Source organism: Pituophis catenifer, unplaced genomic scaffold, assembly GCF_029215685.1.
Source record: "Pituophis catenifer annectens isolate HBS135680 unplaced genomic scaffold, rPitCat1.0.hap2 SCAF_3, whole genome shotgun sequence".
In the NCBI taxonomy this organism is placed as follows: domain Eukaryota; kingdom Metazoa; phylum Chordata; class Lepidosauria; order Squamata; family Colubridae; genus Pituophis; species Pituophis catenifer.
The window spans coordinates 41,316,889-41,339,414 of NW_027256883.1; the positions used below are offsets into that span (position 1 = coordinate 41,316,889).

General features: G+C 41.7%; 1 protein-coding gene across 3 annotated transcripts; it reads left to right on the plus strand.

Moving 5' to 3' along the window:
- Positions 1–47: 47 nt before the first annotated feature.
- LOC139315808 (DGAT1/2-independent enzyme synthesizing storage lipids-like) lies at positions 48–20,767 on the plus strand. 3 transcript variants are annotated; one of them, XM_070942283.1, is made up of 7 exons: positions 48–87; positions 4,291–4,390; positions 10,358–10,522; positions 13,355–13,548; positions 18,549–18,609; positions 19,213–19,352; positions 20,405–20,767. In XM_070942283.1, exons 2-7 carry the CDS (start codon positions 4,369–4,371, stop codon positions 20,504–20,506), a joined length of 684 nt encoding a protein of 227 aa, XP_070798384.1. In that variant the 5' UTR covers positions 48–87; positions 4,291–4,368; the 3' UTR covers positions 20,507–20,767. The 3 variants fall into 3 exon arrangements, with proteins under 3 accessions (XP_070798384.1, XP_070798383.1, XP_070798382.1); XM_070942282.1 differs by lacking the exon at positions 48–87 and adding an exon at positions 2,810–2,853; XM_070942281.1 differs by lacking the exon at positions 48–87 and having other exon boundaries at positions 4,078–4,390.
- The last annotated feature ends 1,759 nt before the right edge of the window (positions 20,768–22,526 follow it).

The window sequence follows — 22,526 nt, forward strand, 5'->3', positions numbered from 1 at the left end:
GCGTGAGATCGACTTTACAACGGAAGCGGATCTCCGCGCCCGTTACCCTCCCTTGGAGTCCGGAAGGGGAGGTGCCTACAAGCAGTTGTGAGCAAAGCCGTCTTTTTTTTTTGCGGGGGGTGTGAGGCTGAGTTGTGAGAGAGAATTAACAGCTTTCAATGTAAACTTTGAACTGAGACCTTCCTATAAAACAGGGGTCTCCAACCTTGGCAACTTTAAGACGGGTGGACTTCAACTCCCAGAGTTCCTCAACCAGCAAAGCTGGCTGAGGAACTCTGGGAGTTGAAGTCCACCCGTCTTAAAGTTGCCAAGGTTGGAGACCCTGTGTCAGGGGTGAAATCCAGCAAGTTCTGACAGGTTCTGGAGAACCGGTAGAGGAAATTTTGAGTAGTTCAGACAATCGGCAAATGCCACCATCTCTGGCTGGTCCCAGAGTGGGGTGGGAATGGAGATTTTGCAATATCCTTCCCCCAAGAGTGGGGAGAGAATGGGGATTTTGCAGTATCCTTCCCCTGCCACGCCCACCAAGCCACCGTAGTTTAAAAAATTTGCATTTCACCACTGCCTTCTATAGAAGACGACTTCACATAGAAACAATGAAAAAAGAAGCATTAGAGCAGATGTCTCTAGAAAGAGCTGGCTACCGCATCGCCTGGAAGAAAAGATACTTTGGAACTGTGTTAGTCAAACTTAGCTGGCTGGAGAATTCTGGAAGTTGAAGTTCTCCCGTCTTAAAACTTGCCAAATTTGAGAAACACTGCTTTATAGAAGGCATTGGCAAGTCCTCCCTAGTATAGGTAGTCCTCAACTTACAACCACAATGGAACCCAACATTTCTGTTGCTAAGTGATACAATTGTTAAGTGAATTTTGCCCCATTTTACGACCTTTCTTGCCACAGTTGTTAAGTGAATCACAGCAATTGTTAAGTTAGTAACATAGTTATTAAGTGAATCTGGCTTCTCCATTGACATTGCTTGTCAGAAGTTCTCAAAAGGTAATCACATGACCCCAGGACACTGCAACTGTCAAATGAATCAGTTGCCAAAGCAGCTAAATTTTGATCACATGACTATAGGGATGCTGCAATGGTCATAAGTGTGAAAATTGTCATAAGTTTTTACAGTGGTTCTCCTATCTCTAGGGCCGTACGCAGTTTGTTTGGGCGGGGGGGTCAAAGATCCACCCCAAGGCCCCTCACTTGTGGGGTGCCGCAGGAGTCGGTTCTCTCCCCCCTGCTCTTTAACATCTATATGAAGCCGCTGGGTGAGATTATTCGTAGCTTCAGGGTGAGGTATCATCAGTATGCTGATGATACCCAGCTCTACATCTTCACCCCGGACCAACCCAGTGTTGCCCTTTCTGTGATGTCCCAATGCCTGGAGGTGGTATGGGTCTGGATGGGTAGGAACAGGCTCAGACGCAACCCCTCCAAGACTGAGTGGCTGGGGATGCCAGCGTCTCCTGATCTAGTACCCCCACCACTTCAGATGGGAGGGGAGTTGCTGACTCCCTCTGAAAGGGTTCGTAATCTAGGTGTCCTCCTTGATCCTTGGCTGTCCCTGGTGGATCATCTGATGGCCGTGACAAGGGGGGCTTTTGCACAGTTGCGCCCTTTCCTAGACAGGGATGCCCTTTGTACAGTCACTCACGCTCTCATTATTTCTCGGCTGGATTACTGCAATGCCATCTACATGGGGCTGCTCTTGGGGTGCACCCAGAGGCTTCAACTGGTCCAGAATGCGGCCGCGCGGATTGTTACGGGAGCTTCCCATTACTCCTGTATAACACCTCTCCTGCGCGAGCTGCACTGGTTACCGGTGGCCCTTCGGATCTGCTTCAAGGTGCTGGTCTTGACCTATAAAGCCCTACGTGGCATGGGCCCGGGGTACTTGCAGGACCACCTCCACCGGCCTCCCACCGCCCAGTGCAGTCACATAGGACTGCCCTCCTCCGGGTGCCATCGGCCAGACAATGTCGGCTGGTGGCCCCCAGGATGAGGGCGTTCTCGGTGGCCGCACCGACCCTCTGGAATGAATTACCCACCAGGCTTCGGACGGCCCCCGACCTCCTCGCTTTCCATTCCGAACTGAAGACGTGGCTTTTTCAGCAAATTCCCTGATCTGTTATGAGATTTTAGTTGTTGGGGTTTTTACATTTGGATGATTTTAGTTCTATTTATTGTTATATGTTTTTTATTCTGTGAGCCGCCCAGAGTCCTACGAGAGAAGGGCGGCATAGAAATCTAAGAAAATAAATAAATAAATAAATAAATAAATAAATAAATAAATAAGTCATTTTCTTCAATGGCATTGCAACTTTGAATGGTCACTAAATGAACTGATGTAAATTGAGGACTACCTGTATAGGAATCATGGTAGCCTTTTATGATAGCCAAACCTTTGCTTGAAAAATCTGCATATGTACTATTAACCAGTGCCTCATGCTTCGATTTGAGAAATTTTCACTACCTATGGGAAGTCTGTGTTTCAAGTTACTGTTAATGGGAAGCAGGTTTACTTTTGGGAACGTCCACCACATGTGGTAATATGTTCCCTGGTTTTGTCCACATTTCCAGCAAGCTGGTGATGTATTCACAACCCAAGCTATTTTTAAGTGCATGCCAAAAGATACAGATGTGCAGTATCAAGGGTCTGTAATGCATCATGGAAGATTTCACAACTCACAAGTTACTTAAAATAGCCCATTTTGGCATTGAAACGTTTTATAGCTCAGTGTTTCTCAACCTTGGCAAATCACTTCCTCATTTAAATCCTTTGACCGCGGGAGGAGATTTTTCGCGCGAGGGGCTCAGCCTCAGACTTCAGATGGAGCGTACCACAACAGACTATAGGTAGGGGTTTTATTTTTCACTGCTTTCCCGCTCAAAAGCTCCATAACGCTAAAGATAATCTTTTAAAGTTAAAAACAAAGCAAAAAATTCTTGCTTATATTTCGGAATTCCGAGACGTGTGTTGTATTTAAAGCCTCTGCAGCCTGAAATGGTCCAGCCCAGAAAAAAGGCAAGAAAAAGCCAAATCCTTCCTCGCAGTCTCGGCTGCGCTTCGTAGTCCTGAAAGGAAAGACGGCGCCGAAGGTCTCCTCCTCCTCCTCCTCCTTTTGCATCTACATGATGCGCAACTTCATACTGCATTGCGGCTTCTCGGTATTGCAGGTTTCTGCGCAATTTCCCCGTTTGGTCTTCCATCGAACGCTTTTGGGCCGAGCCGGGCCGGGGTCATTCCTGCCACCCAGATTTGTTCGCGCCCGGGATGCGGTGCTGTGCTTAGAGCCCTTGGATGGAGCGCCGAGCTTCAAGTGAGCGAGGGCGCGGTTCCCGAAAGTTGCTCGGGCGGCATCTTTAGCGGCGAGGCAGGAGCTCCGCTGGTAGGAGGGATTGCCGTAGGATGAAGAGCCGAAGCGCCGCGGTCACAAACATTGGAAAATGACGCCTCGTTCTCGGAATGGAAAAGAAGCGCTTGATGCAAAGGCCCAGGGAACGCTCCCCCGCTGACCCTTGGCCTCTTTGCGGTCCAGTGAATTAGTTTGATCAGGGAAAAAAGGGCTTTTTCGTCCCGGGCCGCTACAGTTTCGGAAACGGCTGCCAGATTTCATAATTGCAGCTTTTAAGGAAGCCCCCTCTTTCTCTTCCTCTCAAGTCTTTCATGGCTCTCTTTCCAGTTCCTGGCAGAAACTTTCAATCTGTGGAAACTGCAGGTTTTATTTATGTTGTATGCTTACAATGTTATCTGTCTAAATTGCCTTGAACGAGTTTCTGCCTAGAAATACTTTAAATCGGAATGAAAGGGCATCCAGACTGGGGATTATGGGAATTCATATCCAATACATCTGAAAAGCACTCAGAAGACTGGCTTCTGAGTTAAATTTACCTTTTTTGCAGCTAGTGGTCTCCCTTGACTTAATTCGTGGAATGTGGACAATCTTTAGGATATGGAAATAGATTGATGCCTATTGCAACAATGACAGCTACTTAACAGTTGTCTGCATCCAGGGCCAATGTTAAGAAGCTGTTTTTCTATCACATTGCTTTTTTAGTTTTAAACAGAAGAGAACTAATATGAATTCATTTTCTGTTGGACAAGACAATATGACCTGGGTCATGGAATTACTGAACAGTATCAATATGTCTCCATATAATATCATAAACAGTTTCACGGATTACTCAGCATACTTTTTCTGGGTGTCAGTACTGTCCCTACTTCTCTTTTCTCCTGTTTTAATAATTCTTGGTTTTATTTATCTTTCTAATTTTCTCTTGCATATTTATAAGAGAAAAGTTAACTTAAAGGAAGATTATCTCAGTCAATCATGGGACAAGGGACGGAAGGCTGTGGCTCACCTTTGGGACATGTACAGTACACTGTGGCATGGTAAGTTTAATTTCCTGCTTGATCTACATGTTGATGTGGCTTTGTTCAATACGACAGTGGTTTATAATAACTTTAAATGGCACAGGACAACATGGAGCAATCATGTGATCTTCAGAACCCTCCATCAAGTTGCATTGTTTAATTATGTGTGGGGACTAATTATATCACTGCATTTAATGTGGAATATATAGGTAATGTAAGTGCATACACACATACCATACCAACCATGTAATCCCCTTGGTGATAAATGTTATTTTTGCAAAGCACAGAAAACCAGTAAGAAATAATAAAAATCGCACTGCATGTAACTTACTGGAGGAATGCAGGTAACAGGATGTTGGCTTGTGAAAAAAAAAAAGATTAGAAATCCTATCTTGTTAGAAAAGCATAAACATGCTTGGGGTAAAATTGTTTTTGTTGACTCATACTGCTATGTGCTAAAACTGATCAGTATTTTTCTTATTCTTATTTTCTTAGTGGAGAGTGCTGCATAGAAACAACTGAAACTGCTTTTTTATCTCTCTAAAATGTGTTTTGTAGATAATACCAAATTTAGGTTTTACTCTGGATAAATCCTCTTCATTGATCATTACTTTTTGACCAATGCTACCTTTGGGCTGGAAAAAAAAGTGAACCGAGATAATGATTTACTGAGGGCTCCTTGATTACAAACTAGTATATATTTCTAAGAGAGTTCAAGGGACTGCATTGTTTCATATCTGAAACCAAGTTTTGGAGTAGGCATGTGTGTATATGCATGAAAGTTGGAGTTCCCTTAACTCAACTTAAGTGCATCTTTTCCTGGGCTCACAGATAATTGTGCAGGTCCAGGAAACAATACATTTGTCTTAAGGAGACACTAGTACAATGGTTCTCAACCTGTGGGTCGCAACCCCTTTGGGGGTCGAACGACCCTTTCACAGGAGTCGCCTAAGACCATCGGAAAACACAATGGTTTTAGGAATAATTGTATGGTTGGGGGTCACCACAACATGAGGAACTGTATTAAAGGGTCGCGGCATTAGGAAGGTTGAGAACCACTGCACTAGTAGATAATAACAAAGTGCTTTGTGGAATTGTTTTATTTTAATGTTGAATTGATTTCTATGGCAATTTGAAATGTGTTATTTAATTATTTATTAACAATAATTATAGACCCGAATCTACATGACTCTGTGTGATAAATTGATATTTAAATATATATATTTCCCAGAATAATTGAAATGGCTGGAATATAAATTTCCAAAAAATAAAAAATAGGGCTCACCAATGCTTATTATATTTCTGAATGTTATGAAATGCAACAGTAGTGCTTTCTTCAATAATGTTTTACTGTTTGGTTATATAAATATAGAAGACAGGTAGATTTCTGTGGTAGCATGATACATTTATGAATATTCTGACATCCATTAAAGTAAAAGGTTGGCTAGCCAATTACATGGTTATCTGAGACGCCACTAGGAAATTCCAGGGCTGTAGGCTGGATAAGTTTTAAAAAGTCCAGAAAAAGACAATGGCAAACTACTGCCAAAAATTGATATATAGTATATGTATGTGCACTCATCAGAAGTTGAGTTAACTTTGAGAGGGACTTACTTTATTACATTATTTCTAAGTCCTCCCACTTAAACGTCCTTTCTTGTGGAATAAATTAACTGTCTAGTTGCTCCAGTCTAATGTATTGCTGTCAGCTGAAGTAGAGAATGCTTGTGGTCATAGCAGAATTAACATTCTTCTACTAATCCATCATTTGGTATATATAAGCCAAGGAGGACTATCAACTTTACCTTTAGCAACAAATTGATCTCAACTGTCTCTGGCAAAAACCTACTGTTATTTAAAGGTCATGTAACCAATGACTATGAAAAGTCCTTAACAGAATAAAGGTTTTGAATGGTGTAGTGCTATAATAGAGAAGATACATAGCTAAGGGTTGAATTCTGTCGGGTTCTGAACATCTGTTCTTCACAACCTTTATTACCAAGCTAGGTAATATCAACAAAGCAGGGCAGTAGAGTTTGCTGGGTGTTTATATATGGCAGCTTTGTTACCAGTGTTGGTTGCTCCTGGGGTGAGTATTGTTTCATCTTTGATCTTGTTTCTCTGCTGCTGATTTCTTCTTATTTGTGTGTTGATTAATAGATTTAGAATAAGGAAAGATATGTTACAGCTCTTTGCTGTTTCCTTCATCTATACAGGTAATCCTTTACCCATGACCATTTGTTCCATGAATTAGGATGGCACAGAATGAATGGTGGGTTACAATCAATCCTTGGAGTTCTGGTTATCCCAGCACTCCTGTGGACATGTGAATGTCCTGCAATCATAACATCACAATTTGCAATCTTCCCTGCTAGTTTCCCAAGAAAGTCAGTGGACAGCTGACAAGGAAGATTTCAAGTTCCTGTGATAAATCTCCCCCACTTGGCCCTCTGCGCTCATGTACCCTCCCCAAATCCCTTGTGTCATGGAGCTTGGGCCACTTCCTGAGGATCTGGCGCATGACTCGGCCGAGGACCTGGTGGCCGCCTGGGATCGGACGGCTGGTGGGGCCTTGGATCGAGTTGTGCCTTTGCGGTCTCTGACCCAGTGCCGATCCCTCGTGGCTCCTTGGTTCACCGAGGAGCTGAGGGAGATGAAATGCCGGAAAAGACTCCTAGAGAGTGGTTGGAGGGCCAGTCTCGCTGAATCTGATCGAACATTGGTAAGGTCGCATATTAAGACCTACCTAGTGGTGATGAAGGCGGCAAAGTTTAATTACTTTTCTGCTCTTATTGCGTCATCAGAGAATCGTCCGGCCACCCTGTTTAGGGTGACCCGCTCCCTCCTCCATTCGGGAGTGCGGGAGGACCCCCTGGAGGGCAGGGCTGAGGATTTCGGATGGTACTTGTATGACAAAATCGCTCAGATCCGGGGAGATTTGGACTCTGACTGGGTAGATTCGGGCAGGGTGACGAGGAACAGTCCTGAGAATGTTATCTGGGAAGAGTTTGACTCTGTGACTCCTGATGACGTGGACAGGATTCTGAGGAGACTTAGTGCGGCCACATGTTTACTGGACTCGTGTACCTCCTGGTTAGTACTGGCTTCCCAGGAGGTTACACAAGGCTGGCTCCAGGGAATTATCAACGCTTCATTGAGTGAGGGTTACTTCCCCACTGCCTTGAAAGAGGCGGTGGTGAGGCCTCTCCTCAAGAAGCCTTCCCTGGACCTGGCAGTATTAGCCAACTACCGTCCTGTCTCCAATCTTCGCTTTGTGGCAAAGGTTGTTGAGAGTGTGGTCGCGCGACAGTTTCCACAATTCCTGGAGGAAACGTCTTATCTAGATCTGTTCCAGTCGGGTTTCAGGCCTGGGCACAGCACGGAAACGGCATTGGTCGCGTTGGTAGATGATCTCTGGAGGGCACGGGACAAGGGTTGCTCCTCTGTCCTAGCCCTGATAGATCTCTCAGCGGCTTTTGATACCATCGATCATGGTATCATGCTGCACCGGTTGGAGGAGTTGGGGATGGGGGGCACCGTATTACGGTGTTCTCCTCCTTTCCCTCAGACCGGTCGCAGTTCGTGTTGGCAGGAGTGCAGAGGTCGACCTCAAGGCCTCTCATTTCTGGAGTGCCTCAGGGGTCGGTCCTCCCGCCCCTTCTGTTCAACATTTATGTGAAGCCGCTGGGTGAGATCATCCGTGGCTTTGGGGTGAAGTACCATCAGTACGCTGATGACACCCAGCTGTACATCTCCACCCCAGGCCACCCCAACGATGCCCTTGAAGTGATGTCCCAGTGCCTGGAGGCTGTGCGGATCTGAATGGGGAGGAACAGGCTCAAGCTCAAGCCTTCCAAGACTGAGTGGCTGTGGTTCCCGGCATCCCGATATAGTCAGTTGATTCCATCACTGACTATCGGGGTCGAGTCTTTGGCCCCCGCGGAGAGGGTGCGCAATCTGGGAGTCCTCCTGGATACGCAGCTGTCCTTGGAGAAACATCTGACGGCTGTAGCCAGGGGAACCTTCTGTCAGGTCCGCCTGATTCGCCAGTTGCGGCCCTTTCTTGATCGGGATTCCCTGTCCACAGTCACTCACGCCCTCGCCTGGACTACTGCAACGCTCTCTACATGGGGCTCCCCTTGAGGAGCACCCGGAGGCTCCAACTGGTCCAGAATGCGGCTGCGCGGGTAATCACGGGAGCCACCTGGCGCTCCCACATAACACCGCTCCTGCGCGAGCTGCACTGGCTCCCAGTGGTCTTCCAGGTGCGCTTCAAGGTGTTGGTTACCACCTTTAAAGCGCTCCATGGCATAGGACTTAGTTATCTTCGAGACCGCCTGCTGCTACCGATGACCTCCCACCGACCTGTGCGCTCCCACAGAGAGGGCGTCCTCGGGGTGCCATCAGCCAAACAACGTAGGCTGGTGACCCCCAGGGGGAGGGCCTTCTCTGTGGGGGCACCTACCCTCTGGAACCAGCTGCCTCCTGAGATAAGGAGAATCCAAGACCTCGGTGCCTTCCGCCGTGCCCTTAAAACTTTCTTTTTTCAGCAAGCCGGGCTGGCTTAATATATTTTTAAAATATTTTTAATTGGTTTGTTATTTTAAATTGTGGCCAAATTAATGTATATCTTTTTAATTGTTTTTAATGTTTGTATTGCATGTTTTTTATCTGGCTGTACACCGCCCTGAGTCCCTCGGGAGAAGGTGCGGTATATAAAGTCTAAATAAATACATACATAAATACATACATACATACATACATACATACATACATACATACATAAATGTTGGCCACTCATGCACCTCAATGAATCCTCCCAGACCTGCAGCTCCTTTTCATCTCCTCAGATCATCACTTACCCCCCTGACTCATACCTTGCAGCCTGCACAGCTTCCCCAACCTATGTCTGTAATGCACACTCTCTAGCATCTCCCCTTACAGCCCTGTGCACCGTTTCCAACCTGCATCAAGCCTCTCACACAGCCTTCCCAAACCACACATCTTATGCACCCTGGCACACTTTTCCCAACCCACACTGCATCTCTCATGGACCCTACTGCATCTCTTCCTGAAGTGTGATGTGCTTATCCATATTTGCACAACCTCCCTGATGCTCTGTTGCACCCTCCCCTACATTAACCTTGCTCTCTCCCCCATTTGACAGCACCTTCTATTCTACCTCCCAGCCTGGGATTTTCTGTAAATTTCTCCACTGACTTTGCTTGTAGGAAGCCAGCAGGAAATTACCTCACTTTATGATTGTGGGATTCCTTCAATGGGATTGTAGGAATTGCCATTGCTAAATGATGTAAGGCTTTATGACAGCATCATTTAGCGACAGAAATTCCAGTCCCATTTTAAGTTGAGGACAACTGCTTCCTTTCTTGAATAGTTTTTAGATGGAGCTTATCTCAATTCTTCTCACAATTTTCTTCCTATTTGTCTCACCTAGGGATTTTCCGAGACCTTGCATCTGATCTTGCAAAGTTGTCTGTTTCAACCTCTTTAGCTGTGTGCACACTGTTTTATGATGCTATGTAAATTGCTGTTATTTTCTATTATGATGACTGTTTCTTCTCTTGTAAATCTGATTCCATGAAAGCTGTTCATGGAATGACACATGTATCACCCATGTAAGAGATGGACCGTAACTCCAAGGGGACTATTACTTCTAGAGGTTGCACTACATTCTGTACTGTGAATCCTGAGATTCAAAAGCTTAATCCTCTAATCTGTTTCTATATTTGTTCCTCAAATTGGAAGTAGGTGATGAGGCTGAGATCTATCAGTCCCACAACTTTTGGTATTTTGACAGTATAACTGCTGAAGAGGATTATAGCAAAGAGTTTAGCTTTGAGTCAGTTTTTGATCTCAACAACTGTGCTTATATTGACTGCAGTTTCTTCTAGATTCCATGCTAATCTTAATCTTGATTTTTTTTAAAAGCAATACTGAAACTCTTATATTTTATCCTTTAAACAGGTTATGAGATACATGGGATGGATAAAGTACCAGAAGGACCAGGGCTTATCGTATTTTACCATGGAGCCTTTCCTCTAGACTATTTCTACTTTGTATCTAGATTATATTTAAGAACAGGCAGATTTTGCCGCACAGTGGTTGATTACCATTTTTCCAAAATACCAGGTAAAACATATTGTCTGTGCACAAACACAAATATTGCAAATCTTTTAACACAGACATAATTACAATTTATTTTAAAACATTACATAGTTCCTCTAAAATGCAAGTTTATCTGGCTTCTTGAATTATCAAGCAAATCTTGTATCATTTGACATTTTGGTTATTACTGAAAAATAGCGTTTTTGTAGCCTGAGCCAGAGCAGCTTAGGTCTGTTCCGCTATTATTAGCATCTTATTCTTTTATAGACAGTTTTGATAAAACAATATTTTTTGGTTATTTGAGAACAAAAAATGTCCAGGCAAACTATTGAAAATAAGTTTTCTGTTTCTCTTTGCCTATATAATCAGGGGGAAAAAATCTTTCTTTTAAGTGATCTTCAAAACATGTACAATTTTCTACTTATACTGTTCTGCTCATTCAAATATCATCTAACAAAATGCTCCCTAAAAATAAAAAGGTTTTCCCCTGTTGGTTTTGTCCAGATTTTTTCATTCCTCATCTATTGGGGAAAAAGTTTTTGCAAATTTGTCTGATTTTTATGTCACTTTGTATCAACCTTTGACTGAAGAGCTTGTCTTTAGTAGAAATGAACATCCTGCTCTTTACTGACAGTGATTTTAACTTTCTGTTAGTTATTGTCTAAAATCTCCATTCAGTAAGGGAGGCTGAAGGTTGTGTGGCAGTAATGGGGAAATTTATTTATTTATTTGTATACTACCTTTATTATTTTTACAAATAATTCAAGGTAGTGAACATATCCAACACGTCCTCCTCCTATTTTCCCCATAACAACAAGCCTGTGAGATTGGCTGGGTTGAGAGAGAGTGACTGCCCCAAAGTCACCCAGCTGGCTTTCATAGCTAAGAATTTATGGTGTCCTGGTCTCTAATCTGGTGCCTTAACCTCTAAATCAAACTGGCTCTCACCATGCTATCCATAACAAAAGTATAATGAATGGATGTTAGTGTCTATGCAAACTTTCACTGCCTTTTCCCGCTTAGTGTAGCAGGACATTACCTGTATCTGAATATGTGTAACTAATTACAGATTTATTAGTTAAGGTGCAGCCTTCTACTATTCCAGTTTCATACATTTTTATAGTCAGCAAAGTAATATAAGCCCTGCCAAACCTGTTTCATATTTGTACCCTGTCTGAATATAAAAGACATTATGTTCTAATAAATGTGTTGCTGAGTATACATCAGGGGTGAAATGCTCGTGGATCGGACTGGATCGCCCAATCTGGTGGTGATTTTTCCCTGTGGTGCGATCGCCGCCTGGATGTCATTACTTCCTGGTTTTAACCAGGAAGTAATGTTTTTTTTACCTTCTGTGCATGTACAGAAGGTGTGTGCGTGCACGGAGCGTGCGCTTCTGAACCAGGAAGGAAGGTAAGTAGATTTCACCCCTGGTATACATGCAGAATATCAGGTCCTAACGTTTTAATCGAAATTTACTTGTAATTATGTTTGGATCTGTCAGAAATGGACCAAACCAGGAAACCAATCCCACAGGAAGACTAGAACTTTTTAACGTCATTAAGGCTATAGCAGTGATGGCTAACCTTTTTGCCATTGCGTGCCAAAAGCGGGGGTCGCGCGGGTGGGGTCACGGAGGGTGTGTGCCCACCCATAATTCAATGCACCCCACCCCCCTCACATGCATACACGACCCCCCTGTGCTCTCCCCGCTTTTGGCACGCGATGGCACGGTGGGCCCAGTAGGTCCGTTTTTTCGCCCTCCAGAAGCTCCGGAAGTCAGCTAACCAGCATTTCCAGCCTCCAGAGGGCCTCTGGGGGACTGGGGAAGGCCGTTTCCACCCTCCCCAGGCTCCTAGAAAGCTTCTGGAGCCTGGGGAGATGAGAAACAGGCCTTCCCCACCACCCAGAGGCCCTCCGGAGACTGGAAACAGCCTGCTTTCCGACTTCTGGTGAGTCCAGAAGGCCTGAAAATCAGCTGGCTGGCGTGCACATGCACGCTGCAGCTGAACTAGGCCAATGCTTGCGTGCCCACCGATATGGCTCCGCGTGGCACCTTTGGCACGCGTGCCATAGGTTTGCCATCATGGGGCTATAGTAACAGAATCTTTTCAACCTGTCTACAGGGGGAAACCAGATTGGGCCTCTTAATACTACTTCCTTTTCCAGGATTTGAGGAATATATGTGTCCTTGTTTCTGTATTGGTTTATGAATATTTCTTTCAAGGCCATCTCCATGGCTTTATACAGCATCCAAAGAATACATTGAAGTTGGCTGTTTGGTACAAAGCTGGTACCAAAGAGCCAACTTTGGTACATTTGATCCCATCCTTGCAGTTTTAATTTGTAATTGGTTTTAATTGGATTGTTTTAAATTGATGGCCAAAATTATTTAATGTTTTTTAAACTGCTTTTAAATTTTATATGTTGTGTTTTACTGTGGCTGTTCACAGCCCTGAGTCCTGTTGGAGAAGGGCGGTATACAAATTAAATAAATAAATAATAATAATAATAATAATAATAATAATAATAATAATAATTTAGTAGCATTTCATGCAAAAATTAAATTATATCCATATTATAGGAAGCATTTGCATGATAATTCAAAAGCACAACAAGTCAGCTATGTTCCTTAATAATTATGTTAAAAACTGTTAACAACTGTTATCAAAAAACTGTGTATGTAATATTTGTTTCTTTATGTGCTCTCTCGACCATTGGTTCACAGGATTTAATTTTATATATGACTTACAAAAGAGAACTCAAGAGAGGAATACTTTTATTTGTGTGCGTAGAAAAGTTTTAGGTATAATACTGTATATATTCTAAAGATGCTTTTGCTGGTATCTTGTACAGGTATAAAACTGTTTTATAATGTGGAAGGCCTTACACATAATGGAAGGACAGAATGTACTGAAATTCTGAAAAGGGGATACTTATTGGGAGTTTTACCAGGTGGAACCCGAGAAGCACTGTTTAGTGATGAGAACTATGAGCTTTTATGGGGTCGCCGGACAGGCTTTGCTCATGTGGCTAGAGATGCAAAAGTGGTGAGTAGCTTTCTGCTATGCATCTAAAACATTATAATGAAGGTTACAATGGACACTGGATTAAATAGAAATCTATTCCAGCAATCATTAATTACACTTTCATATCATCTACATCATTCCAGTCATTGATCTAAGTTTTCTGCAAACTCCCCACCCAAAAACAACCACCACCACCTATGGGTAACTTGGATGAATTGTGTGGTGAACATTTTTGCCTTCTAGATAGTCATGAGTCTCAGCAACTTATACTTTAAAATGAACATAAAAATGGAGAAACAGATAATAGATCTCCAAAAGAAAATAGTAACTAAACAAAACAACAAAAATAATTTATAGAGGGTCAGCAGGCATACTACTCCAAGGTCTAAGAAAACAGTCAAGCTTTCGGAGTTGTATGAAACATCATTATGGTGGGGAGCCATATGGATCTCTTTAGAGATTGTCTTCCAGAAGGCAAATGCCACAACAGAGAAGGCACAGTATGTAGGTCCTGAGAAATAACATTGTTTAATTGAAGGAACCCGGAGTATGCCCAGCTACTCTGCTGATCTTACTAGATGGGCAGAAATGATGAAAGATAGTTCTGGCTGCATGCCAGAAGGGCTTTAAAGATGATAACAAGCACCTTGAATTGCACCCCAAAGTCCATCCATCAGCAACCACTGAAGTTTGCGGGTAGCCCACCACTGCCCATTCTAATGCATTCCACTAGTAGCTTCTGGAGAGTCTTCAAAGGTATTCTGTAATCCTACTGTGAGGTGATGAGGACAAAAATGACCAACTAAAGGGTGATTTATGAGTAGAATGATAATCTAGTCACCAGGGTAGATCTATTGAATGTCTTTGCTTTCAAGGGAAAATTTTTCTCAGACTCAAAGCCAGGCCTCAGATGGCAGGTTTTCAGAGCCCCAGGCTGTCAGCTGCTGCTGGTGAATGCTAAATTAGTCTGTAACAATGCTATCTTGATTTATGACTTAATTGTTGAGGAAAAGGCTGATCTGGCGTGCATCATTGAGAGTTGGCTGGGGGAAGAGGGTTGGGTTCTGCTCTCTGAGATCTGCCTGGGTGGTTTTCACGTTTGGCCAAAATCCCAAGGTAGGGGAAGTAGAGTGGTGGTGATTGTTTGGGATCCTTGGCAAACATTCAGGGCCCTTGCTCCACAAATTGTTGGATGTAGGATGCTATTTCTTAAATTGGGTACCAGGAGAGGTCTATTAGACTGCTGATGTTGTTCCAGTCTCCTTGCTATGTACCAGTAGCAACTTCCCTGCCTGACTTCCTTGATTCCATGACTGGGCTGGTGGTTGAATTCCCTAGATTTATGGTGCTGGGGGATTTCAACCCACCATCCCTAGGTGCAGGTCAGAGGTATCGGGAATTTATGGCCATCATGGCAGCTATGGACGTGACCCAAGTCATCCAGGGCTCAATTCATAGTAGTAGTAATTGGGGGAGATTTTGATTTCTCCCTGCCATGGACAAGCCACTCACTGGTGACCCTCAGTTTCTCAGATGCTATCTCCCTCTGCAGGGAGGCTGAGCCCATTGGATCAGCCCACCCAAGGAGAGTAATGAAACTAATTGGGTTCCAGAGGGAACTTGGGGTTATTCCGGAAAGTCTAATACTCAGTCCAATTAAAGCCTTGGTGGCTGCCTGGAATAACAAAGTGGCAGTATCTTTCTTTAGATCAGATTATGCCTGAGCAGTTTCTTTGCGCCCAGAGTTCCTGAATTTTCCATGGTACATGATGGAATAAAAAGAACTTAAGTGACTAAGAGATACCTAGAATGTCACTGGTGAAGACAATCAGACATAAGCTAGAGCCACTATTAAGGACTACCTAATGGCAGTAAGGATGGCGAAACATAAGTACTTCTCCACCTTTATTGTGTCTGCTCATGGTTGCTGAGCGGCACTGTTCTGGGTGACTTGGTCCCTCCTTGGAGAGAAAAATGCCAAAGTCTACCTAAAGGGTTACTATGAAGAATATACTGATTTGCAATGCAAATCAGTTGCATTCACTCTATGCTGGACTCCAGCTTTATAGCAAAGTCTATGGAGGTGATGGTGACTACATCTTGCAAGGTAATCTGTGAAGAGTTTGAGCCTGTTGAACCTGAAGAAGTGGACAGGGCTCTCTCAGCTGCTAGTTTGACCACTTGTATGTTAGATCCATGTCCCTTCTGACTAAAGCCTTGCAGGAGGGGACATGTTGAGTGGGTTTGGGCAATAGCTAACTTCTCCTTGAGAGAGGGAGTGGTGCTGCCAGCTCTTTAAGAGGCAGTGGTGAGCCCTCTCCGCAAAGGACCATTGCTTGACCCAGTAGCCTGGACAGTTTTTATCTGGTCTCCAACCTCCACTTTCTAGGGAGAGCAGAGTGGTTGCATGGCAACTTCAGAGAACTCTGGAAGAAGCAAATTATCTAGACCCCTTTCAGTAGGGGTTCAGTCGAGGGTTTGAACCTGAGATGGCATTGATCATGTTCATAGATGATCTCTTGTGGGAGCGGATGACCTCAGTGGCACTTGATACCATCAATCATGGTATAATTGTATGCTGGCTTCAGGAATTGGGGGTAGATGGCACTGTATTGTGCTAATTCTCCTTCCCCCAAGGCCAGCTGATAAAAGGAGAGAGATCTAGCCCATATCCCATACTTTGTGGGGTATGTCAGGGTTTGTTCTCTCTATTTTTCTATTCAACATTTACATGAGGCTGCTGGGTGAAGTGATCCATTGGTTTGTGGTGAGATATCATCAGTATGAGACCCAGCTTTATATCTCTACCCCAGGCCTCGTGAGTGATGCTCTGGACATCCTATCCCAATGTCTGAAGGCTGTTGGGGACTGGATGGTAAAACGAGCTTTGACTCAACCCTAGCAAGATGGAGTGGCTGTGGATATTTAGAGTCCCCAGAGACATGGTTCTTCCCTCTCTTCTGAATGGGGTTGCACTGCCCCAAACAGACCCAGTACACATTCTGGAGTCCTCCTAGACTCATGGCTCCTGCTCAAAGAGCAGGCAGCAGCAATGGGTAGGAGGACCTTTGCACACTTCTAATTGATGTGCCAATTGCACCTGGACCAGGAGGCCTTGTTCACAGTAACTCACACACCCTTGTAACTTCCAGGTTAGACTACTGTAACACACTCTACATGGGGTTTTCCTTGAAGGCTATTCAGAAACTCCAACTGGTGGTTGTTTGGGTAGTAAATGGTGCCAGATATATGGCACACGTAATACCACTCCTGTATGAGCTGCACTGGTTATCGCTGTGTTTCTGGCTACAATTCTGGGTGCTTGTGATTATCTGTAAATCTTACATGGCTTGAGACTGGGGTACCTGAGCATTGTCTTTTTTCAAGAGTCTCTACCCATCCAACTAGGTCAAGCACAATGAGCATGCTGCACATCTCATCAGCCAAAGAATGGCCCCTGCTGAATGGAATATCCTCCCTTCAGAGATCAGAATGGCCACTACCTTATTAGCCTTTCATAAGGCTTAAAAACCTGGCTATGTTCCTGAGCTTAACGTGCTGAATGTGCCAACGGCCCAATTTCCTGGCTGTATTGCTAACCAGGTTAAATACCTTGCTATTATGTATCTTAAATTGGATGCTTTTATTGTTTTAAAATGTTTAAATTTTTAGTTGTAATATATTTTATGAATTGTAAACCACCAGAGTCATTGACTGAAATGGGCAGCCCAAAAAAATTGAACTAATAAAATATATAAATAAATAAAAATCAAAATGGCAAAAAATAATCTTGGGCCAGAGACATAAATGGACACCAAAAGACAACTTCTCTGGTAAATAAACTTGTAAATGAACATACTTTCATTTTGCACTACATATACACTGCTGTTCATTAGTCATAATTTAATGAAACAAAAGAACTTTCATATTTCGTTGATTTTTATGGGATGATAATCCTTTCCCATTAAAAATCCATGAGATTTACAAAAAAATGTCTTTAAGAAAATTCATGTTTTATAATAACTGAAATATTCTGTTTTCAAAGTTGTGTAAAAGTGCATGGCGATTCTATTCCATACATTTATTACCACATTTATTTATTTGTTTGTTTGTTTGTTTGTTTATTTATTTATTTATTTAAATTTTTATACCGCCCTTCTCCTGCTGGACGGTGAACAGCCAAGAATAAAAACATCACATAAAAAATTTAAAATTTTTAAAAGAATTAAACAAATTTTGGCTCAATAAATTTAAAACACCCCAACTAAAATCATGAATTGAATATCTCATTTCTTTACTTAATAAAATTTATAGTTAAGAAAATTTATATGGCAAATTTTCATCTTGCATATAAAGTCCATATCAAATAGCAACAGTATTATTTAAAAAACTTTTTCTGTATTCATAACCATGACATAGTTTAAGGAAAAGGATGGCTGTGTTTAAATTTAAATTTTGATGAAATGCAGTTTGTTCTTGTATTAATAATCCTAAAACTCTTAGTGATAAGATTAGCACTTTTCAGTTCCAATTCAACAAAAAGTAAGATATCCATATCCTTAAAAAGTTGTTAGCTGCAATTTTGGTTTATTGAAAAGACAATATCAAATCTTGAATTATGAATGGGCTTATTTCAATAAACTCTATTGATGAATTGCCCCATTTCAGATTTAGATTGAATGCTAAACTATAGACAGTTGTAATGAAAGCTTAGAATTGCTACATTATGAATCTCCAGAAATTAAGGTGGAAAGAGCCCATTTGTATACATTGAACTGTTGTAGTTGAATTAATCCTCCAAAATCAGGGTTTTTTTTCCATGCATTAGATATTATGTGTTTTATTAGAAACTATTTTTAAAAGTGAGGTATCTAACATTGAGAAAGGTATAATTTCCTTTGTGAATGGAGATAATGTTTATTGTACTAATTATTCAGTGTATGATGCTAATGCATGATCTTTAAATTGTAGAGGCTGAAATGCTGCCCTAATTCTGGCTACTTTTCTCCCACCTTTCTCAGCCTGTCATTCCTATATTTACAAAAAATCTACGAGAAGGATACAGAACACTTGGGAAAATATGTAAGAAAAATTCAACTTGCATCTACTCATTGTGCTGAAGCATATTTTATGGAAGAAAACTATGCTGATTTCAACTGGATTTCTATTTAATTGTGTTTAGACTGTTGATCTTGGATTAAAAAATATACTAATTTTTTTGTTTTCTTATATCCATCTATTTCTCCATCTCTTTCGTTCTTGGCCTTGGACTTCAATCAAATTGGCTGATCCTATTATTTTGTGTTTTTATGTCTTTGCTTCTCTCTCTTTTTATCTGTGATTCTTTTTGTGTTTTCTTTAAATTTCTTCAGGTGTACAATAGTTGTGTGGCAGATGCAGCTTTACTTTAGCTACAATTTAGTTGCAGTTTTGTGTATTTATATTGATGGAAATTAACAAGACAAAATGGCTAATTCTATACAGAACTAGGACCTTGACATTTGTTCTGCGTAATAACTGAAGCATGCATTTCTATACAGTTAAGATATAACTGCATGGACTTCATTTCATTTCAGGGCACTTTGATTATTGTTCAGCCCACACCATGTTGTTGCTGTTGTTGTTGTGGTTGTTGTTGTTGCTGTGGTTGTTGGAACATGACCATATTTTTGATTTTGCACACAGGGCCATTCAAATGGTTGTATGAACGTACCCGATGGCCAATTGTTCCTGTATATGGTGGATTTCCTGTGAAATTTTGCACATACATAGGGGATCCCATTCCTTACGATCCAAATATATCAGCTGAAGAATTAGCTGAAAAGGTAATTTAAGTGAACTGCAGAAACTTCAATTATAACACTTGTCGTTATATTGATATTATTATTCATGAGTCACCTGATCCGGTAGCGATGGAGGCGGGTGGTTCAGAGAACTGGTAGCAAAAATCCCTGTCCTCCCCCCCCCCCCCGGTCCAGCTGAGCTGCACAATCATCAGAGGCTTTTTAAAAACCTCTTTGGTGGAAAAAATGCTTTTAAAAGTAAAAAAAAAGCCTCTGATGATCGCGCAGCTCAGCTGGGATCGTCAAATGCTTTTAAAAGCCTCTGATGATCCCAGCTGAGTTGCCTGATCGGCAGAGGCTATTTTTCTTTTAAATGCCTCTGACAATCCAAGCTGAGTTGCCTGATCGGCAGAGATTTTTTTTCTTTTAAAAGCCTCTGACAATCCAAGCTGAGTTGCCTAATCAGCAAGAGGCTTTTTTTCTTTTAAATGCCTCTGACGATCCAAGCTGAGTTGCCTGATCGGCAGAGGCTTTTAAAAGAAAAAAAGTCTCTGCCGATCAGGCAACTCAGCTGGGATCGTCAGAGCCTTTTGAAAGCATTTTTTTACAACCTCTTTGCCAAAGAGATTGTAGAAATAATGGTTTTAAAAGTAAAAAAAAATTGGCCACGCCCACCCAGTCACATTACCACCCCCCACCAAACCACGCCCACAGAACCGGTAGTAACAAATTTTAGATTTCACCACTGGTATGTTCATGATAAAGAAAGTTTGTGATGGCAGGCATCTAAACCACTGAAAAGATTACTGAACTTTGTTAATATTTCTGTTCAAAATATCATAGTATACAATACCTTTGGATTATATTCATTGCTTGTGGAATCACACCTTTTAAAAAATAAAGGCAAATATAATTTAAAGTATAAATCCAGTTACAAATGTGACATTGTTCACTTCAGCACTTCATTGTTCACAGTGGCATTTGAAAAGTATAAAATGAATATTTTATATTCATAGTTTATAGTTTACATATTTTTCAGAGAAAGAAAATAAAATAAAATAATATTTTTTTCCCTGTTCTTTGCTCTTTTACAGACCCAAAATGCAATAAAAGATCTCAGAGATAAATATCAAGAAATACCGGGTAACATACAAAGAGCACTATTGGAACGGTTTGAAAAACGCCCAGAGAAATGATGCCATTCTGCCTGTGAAAATGTAGATCTCCATTCGCCCCCACCAAGAAATATATTGTGCTAGTGATTTGAGGTTTTTTAGAAAAAAATAGTTCACTTCAGTCACTAAATTTTAATATATGTGTGTTAAATATGCAAGTGGAATATCTATTTGTTGCTTGTTTGCAATTTTAGATTTGTTGATTTATTGTGTATATTTCGCATATAGAAAAGAGATATAGGTTTGGTGATCTGAACTTCTTCACATTAATATCTTTAGTGATGACCGACCTTTTTGATGTATTTGCAATCATTTAATAAATATTGTTCTACTTAAAATTGGAAGAGAAAATTTGCTCAGACTTCTTATCCCTGAAAAAATAGATTCAGTAGTGCTCAACTTTTTTTTAATGGCACAGGAATGTGCAAATTCATATAAGATTTAATTCAAAATTCCTATATAAGATCCTATATAGATGTTACTCAGATTTTAAACTGATTCAGAATTTAATTTGATCACACATGCAACTATAGGCTATAATGAAGAAACATTAAAACTACACCTACTTCATATTTAATAATTAATTAATTAGGGGGGAGAAAGAGAAAGATTTAGCACAATGGAGCGAACATGGCATCTGCTGCCTACCTACTGTCTGCTTGTGGACCATTTAGAAACCGACAGAAGCTCAGATTTGGCCCTGAAGCCATAGTTTGCTGATCACTATAAAACCAGAACAATAAAATAAAAAATACAGGCTGCCAAGCACCAAAATTTCAGAAGTTGTAATATCCATACCCATCCACTAGGGTTCAGTATTGTATATGAATCATACAATTGTGTACTAGCCAACAAATTATGATTTATTCTGTCTGAAGATGATGTATGAATATGAGCAATGATGCTTATATAACAATGAATGCTTACCATATATCTTATCATATAGTTTATGGGAGAGACACTCTTCATCTATTTTCTCTGCAGAGACTGGTCCAGGACGGTTGAACGTCTGACATAGCTCTCATGTTTGTCAGAGCAAACAAGCTCCATAACCGCATTATGTTTGTGCTCACTGGAAGAATACCCAAAAACATGAAATCACAGCTGCCAATTCTTCAGCTTGTGTTGACCTTCATAACATCAAGTTCTTCCCAGGGACCTAGGAAATCATAATTTATCAGTATAGTAAATCAAAATAAAATATCTTTATTATCGTCTTTGACCAGCTTTTGCAATAAAAAGAGTACAGTAAAAACAGAAATAGTTTGACACAACTATTTGTTATTTGGAAGTTACAACTGGTGCAGATTGCAGCAGCAGTTTGGGGACCCCCAAGAATAGCCCCAAGAATACCCCTGTAACTAGGGGCGAAATGTTCCTGATTTGGACCGGATCACCTGATCCGGTAGCGATGGAGGTGGGTGGGTGGTTCAGAGAACCGGTAGCAAAAATCCCTGCCTCCCCCCATGCCCAGCTGAGCCGCACAATCATCAGAGGCTTTTTTTTACTTTTAAAAGCATTTTTTCTACAACCTCTTCGGCCAAAAAAATGCTTTTAAAAGAAAAAAAAAAGCCTCTGATGATCGCGCGGCTCAGCTGGGATCTCCAAAGGCTTTTAAAAGAAAAAAAAACCCTTTTTTTCTTTTAAATGTCTTTGACGATCCAAGCTGAGTTGCATGATCGGCAGAGGCTTTTTTAAAAACCTCTGCCGATCAGGCAACTCAGCTGGTTTAAAAGTTTTTTTTTCTTTTAAATGCCTCTGACGATCCCAGCTGAGTTGCCTGATCGGCAGAGGTTTTTTAAAAAGCCTCTGCCAATCAGGCAATTCAGCTGGGATCGTCAAAGCCTTTTGAAAGCATTTTTTTTACAATCTTCGCCGAAGAGGTTGTAGAAAAAATGGTTTTAAAATTGGCCACCCAGTCACATTACCCCCCCCAAGCCACGTCCACAGAACCAGTAGTAACAAATGTTAGATTTCACCACTGCCTGTAACACCACTGTCTCCTTTAAAGCCCTTCATGGCATGGGTCCAGATTACTTCA

What these genes read in the sequence shown, in the direction of transcription:
- LOC139315808 (XM_070942281.1), top strand. Translation starts at nt 4,078, where the DNA reads ATGAATTCATTTTCTGTTGGACAAGACAATATGACCTGGGTCATGGAA. An exon ending in GTACAGTACACTGTGGCATG is followed by an intron (nt 4,391 to 10,357) that starts GTAAGTTTAATT and finishes TCCTTTAAACAG; the next exon opens with GTTATGAGATACATGGGATG. An exon ending in CCATTTTTCCAAAATACCAG is followed by an intron (nt 10,523 to 13,354) that starts GTAAAACATATT and finishes TATCTTGTACAG; the next exon opens with GTATAAAACTGTTTTATAAT.